The sequence below is a fragment of the Primulina tabacum genome, chromosome 9 (genome assembly GCF_025594145.1).
Source record: "Primulina tabacum isolate GXHZ01 chromosome 9, ASM2559414v2, whole genome shotgun sequence".
Taxonomy (NCBI): domain Eukaryota; kingdom Viridiplantae; phylum Streptophyta; class Magnoliopsida; order Lamiales; family Gesneriaceae; genus Primulina; species Primulina tabacum.
In genome coordinates this window covers 6096130-6101173 of record NC_134558.1, presented here as the reverse complement: position 1 = coordinate 6101173, position 5044 = coordinate 6096130, and the positions used below count along the sequence as shown (strand labels likewise).

At 36.3% G+C, this 5044-nt stretch overlaps 1 protein-coding gene across 1 annotated transcript; it reads right to left on the bottom strand.

Annotated features, from left to right (window-relative positions):
* Positions 1–592: 592 nt before the first annotated feature.
* On the bottom strand, positions 593–4689 carry LOC142504540 (U4/U6 small nuclear ribonucleoprotein Prp31 homolog). The gene is made up of 8 exons (XM_075617383.1): positions 4490–4689; positions 3460–3525; positions 3149–3286; positions 2108–3000; positions 1944–2014; positions 1493–1595; positions 1073–1148; positions 593–930 (listed from the first exon to the last, which is right to left on the bottom strand). The coding sequence occupies exons 1-8, from the start codon at positions 4490–4492 to the stop codon at positions 829–831; spliced, it is 1452 nt and encodes a 483-aa protein (XP_075473498.1). The 5' UTR covers positions 4493–4689; the 3' UTR covers positions 593–828.
* Positions 4690–5044: the final 355 nt, after the last annotated feature.

The window sequence follows — 5044 nt, the reverse complement described above, 5'->3', positions numbered from 1 at the left end:
ATAGATCTTGTAGGCTTATAACGTTAGGCTATGGCTCATGGCTATAATAAAAGTTATGGAAATCAAAATTCGAGAGAAATATTTGAATTTTCATCATTTTCACTCCTTTCATTCATCATCCCTTATTGTTTTCTTCACATCATATCCTCCATTTCCCATATTTTTTTCACCACTTTTTGATTCATTCCTTTTTTTTTTCAACTCCTTCATACACATTGATTTTTTAAAAAAAAAATTCAAAGAGTATTTAAATCATTTCAATATCAACGAACTTATTTCTCTCAAAATTAGGTAAGACAATATGTGTATGAGCTTCATTAGGTAATTGTTGTGGGATTTATAATACATACAAGTGGGAGTTAATTGTATGTCATCGACACACACCACTTGATTTTTTTAATAGACTCAAAATGGGACACTAGAGATATTTCAGTGTCTTTGCCAAAGAAGTTATTTCCGAATTCACTGTATACATTTGTTCTGTGATAAAGAGTTTGAATCAATGGACTGCGAATGCAAACAGTACCCAGAAAACTGGGTATCGGCAGAATTTCATCAATATCTAAAGGGCGATCTTGGCATCCAGACTAAATAAGAGGAAACAGAATGAAAATCCCCATAAAGCTCAAGTTGGTAATATATTATTTACACAAGGCTATTAACACCTGAGTAACACTGCATTGCACAAATGCTAAAATTCATACATATTTGATACATATTCTAATATCACCACCACTGCATTGCACATATGTTAAATTTCATTCTAGATAGCAGTTATACATATTCTAATATCACATCAAATGAAAGCCTAATTTTCATAGAGGCATCTCAAGTCCGCTTGATCTTTGAAAAAGTTCCAGTTTCTGAAAAGTACGTACTCTGAATTCCACCACCAAGCAGGCTTGCCTGAGGATTTGAGAGTTCAATTCCCTGAAAAAGGTAGGTGATATGGTGAATTTGAGCAAAGCGCATCCAAGTAGCAATAACATAAGTCAGTCATATTTCTTCCTTTGCATTCATTTTTTAGTGGATGACTCTTAGTAGCTTATTGTTTTTAAAAGTAGCATCAAACCTGCACGGGTGTGAAAGCCAAACTTGAAGTTAGCCCAGAAGTTGCACCACTGCTTCCAAAACGCTTCTCCTTAAACCTGAAAAGAAAAGGTCCATGAAATGAAATGAAACAGGTAATAATCGAATAATGCAAGCATGAAAGATGAGAAAATCACCCAAATATTTAACGCATTGTTGCTTATATTTAATTGTCTATGATTCGAAATTGTTTAATATCAGAATCAAAGTTGAATAAAGAAACTTCCCATCCTACATCCAAGCTAGAATTCCTTTCCACCAAAACACAATGTAAATGAACTTCTGCTTAGTTAGCATCAAAGACAGTTTGGATGGGTAACAAAGAAAACTAGACTAGCAGAAAAAGTAAAACTTTGCAACTTTATTACTTAAGCGGAAAAAAAGAAAAGCAGAAAAGGTATACTTTTTTGCTACTTTAGCAGCAAGCTTGCTTTGACCAATTGATACACGTAGCTTGCCATTTCCAGCCTGACCAAGCATTCCATATCCTTCCCCGAGTCCATCACCTTGAAAAATCACCAAGTATGAAAAATGAGCAACAAGCTAAACCAACGATAAAAAAATAAGGCCATAAAAAATAATCAATCACAGTATCAGATTAAAATCAAAGTAAATAAAATCAAATCAAACAAGTTAATAGTTCTAGGAACTATACAAAACATAAAGAAAATGCCTAAACTGCACGATCACGTCAACCAGCAAAGTAGACACCACGCCACTTTGCTGTAGGTGGAATGGAATGTCGATTCAATTTGTTTTCTCGCCATTTTCTTCAATTGGTATCAATACCAAGAAATCCACATGAACAATTTGAGAAACAATTTGAAGCAATTTATGATGTTTTAAATAAATACCTAAAGAGCTCTCCTCTGGTACACCGAACTGCATCCTATTTGCAAGCTTACGCATGTCGGTAATAGCGTATCTAACAAAAGTTGGAGATCACATTACATTTTTCTTACATTTAAGTTAAATGGAGATTGCAATCACATTTTCAATGAAATTATAGAACTACTACCTTTCTTTCATCTTCCTCAACCTTCGTCCGCCTCTCTTCTTTTTAGGCTCAGAATCAGGAACTGGAAGAGGCTTAGGCTGCTTGGCAGGAGGAGGCTCTTGCCACTTCTCAATTTTTTTATGAATCTCTGCACGGAAAGTTCTCCCAGTTTTTCCTGTTGGATCTCCTCTAGTAGAATCGACACGTGCAGCAAGTGTAGATTTTGCAGCCAAAAGTCGGCAGGCACGCATCCTCAAGGAAGGAGGAGTGCTCTGAAATATTTCAGTTTGTTCCAAGTAACCAACACGAAATTGGGACGTCGCCGTTGAAAATCCTGCTAAGTTCTTCCGTTTCGCACCGAGAAGCTGAACATTACAAGCTGGCATCTTTGCTAATGCTGAGAGACCACCAGCTGTTCCCATAAGTTTTGCAGCAACAGCACTTCCAACTATAGCAGAAAGATTTGGAGCGATATAACCCATTCGACTCTCAACAAAATCAAGAACCTTTTTCTTTGCTGAATCTAGACCAAGAGCTCGGTCACATGCGGCGATTGTCTTTTGCAAGACATCTTCCGGGAGAGGCTTTCCACTGGTGGTTGATGCGGTAACTGAAACGACCATGATAATGGCAGAGGGTAGAAGACCTTCTAGATCCACAAGAGTCAGGTCCATTTCGTTCCCAATTTTTTGAACAACTCGAGCATAGTCGACTGGATGATGAACTAGTGACTCAAGCTCCGGAAATTTTAGGCGATACTTGTCACGGATAAAATTGTGAATTATCACAATTTCATTTTCAATATCAACGGACAAGGCATTGCAATCAACAATCAACTGATATTCTGGATCATCTTCTAATACAATTCCAAGATTTGAGCTCTCAGACCCCTTCTCAAGTGCATTTTCAACTTTCTGCAAGAAAGGATCATAGAAGTATATTTATGGGTACATTTAAAGCGCATTAAACAAATATGTTGCATTAAACAAATATGTTAGACCCACAGAAAAAGAAATTTCAAAACCGTGTTTCATGTTAATTCACGGTATGCTGATGGCTGACCTGCATGATATCAGTGTAACGTTGAGTTTTTTGAAGCTTGGATACGCTATCGAGATCATCATAATTAAGTGATTCAATATCTGCCAAGTCCCCGTCTACATCTTCTTCCATATGCTCTGCATCAGCATCCTCCTCCTCCTGAAAGTAAAGTGCTATCAGCTAGGGCCATAAGCAAGGAAGTAACAGAGAAAACACAAAGGAAGTCTGACTATTCAGGAACATAATGAGAAAACTACCATCACAACCTGTCATATTCACGGGAATACATGTATGAAAGCCACATGGATGTAGAGAAAATGCTGCATACTCACCAGAAGATCATCTTCGTTATCAGATAATTCGTCAAGATCGGCCAGGAAAGAGTCATTAAGGGTTGCCTGGAAACAAAAATATTTGGTGAATCATGGACTCGTTAATTTTTTAGATGAAACACCTCAGAATTTAAATTGCATGGAGGAAGAACGAGTATATATTCTGAGACATTGAATAATAACATATCATAACACCTAAGTCAACCTTGTGCAAAAAAATGTAAGTGGTTTCTTATAGCAATGCATCTGATCACAAAAAAAAAATATTACGATACACTATGTTCTGTATAATATGGAAAACATTAGGACTGGTGGAAGTTATAGCACCATTCTTTACAATTAAAAAGAATGCTGGTTGGTAAGCCTACCACAAAGACCATCAACAGATAACCTGGACAGAAATTTCTAACAGCCGATCTGCTAAATTTGACTCTTATAACGAACAAGAATTTATTCAATCAACACAATAATGATATTATTCAGGCTGATCAGCAGAGTCCAGCATCTACAACATTATTTCAAACCAAGAGTTGTTCCATCATAGTGAGAACATAAATTCTACTTCTCTTCTACTCAAGAATCCTCAAGAAGCACGTAAATTTAAAAGTCTATTCACTTCAAATAATTTAGATCCTCTGTTTTCCAGAAATTGCAAGTAGTATTTACGACGAGCCAACAACTCAAGCACTAAGTCATATTTCGTGAAGAAAATTAGAAATCATAATCAGTTAAAACCGGTACTGCCAAAAATCGTGTTTTTTTCTGTGCAGAATAAATTCATTCAATCACAGAAGCGCCATCCCCACCCATCCAAACAAAAAAAAAAAAAATCACTCTTAAGTGCATCAAGAAACAGGACTCTTCTTCCTAAAGTACCTCCCTGTTGTTAATTGTTCCTCACCCGAGTAACCAAATTTCATCATCAATCACTCGAGGCAACTATAGTTCAAAAGGCAGCACACACGTCGCATTGATAATTGAACAAAACGATCGAAATTAAACTAACTGCATCAAATTAGCGCGCCATTACCATTTTTATGCACTTCTTCCGGTGACAGATTGTAGTTCCCACGAAGTGAAGTATCCCCGCGCCTAAACAAGAAACACCCCGCCAGGAAATTTTAATATCAACAAAACCTAGAAAAGAAAACCCTCCTCGGAACTGGAAATGCCTAAAATACAAGAAAATTGTAAAACAAGGGCTCGAGAGATCGAATCACCTGGCTCGGCTCTTGTTGGAATGGCTATTGGCTCTGGTTTTGACTACAATGGGCTTCTCAAGGCCCAGTAATTTCTTTGAGCCCAATTACGCCAGTATCAGCCCATTAAGCTCTCTCTAGCATTGGCCTTGATCAGAGTTTCAACATTTGGTTTTTAGGGTTACGGTTTTCTAATATCTAATCAAACCATTTTATTACGATCTGATTCGATATTATAGTATTATGGTTTGGTTTATACGCCAATTTATACAGTTTTAAAAACAATTCTATTAATTCATTATGTATCATTCTAAAATGTGTAAAATAATCATTAAATTTAGTTTCTATAATTTATTTGATTTTTCCAGGTTATAATAATATAATTT

Excerpts from the sequence above, each read along its gene's own strand:
- LOC142504540 (XM_075617383.1), bottom strand. Across the intron at positions 3,001-3,148 it reads GTTACACTGATATCATGCAG|AAAGTTGAAAATGCACTTGA; the intron begins GTCAGCCATCAG and ends CCTTTCTTGCAG. Across the intron at positions 931-1,072 it reads TGGCTTTCACACCCGTGCAG|GGAATTGAACTCTCAAATCC; the intron begins GTTTGATGCTAC and ends TACCTTTTTCAG.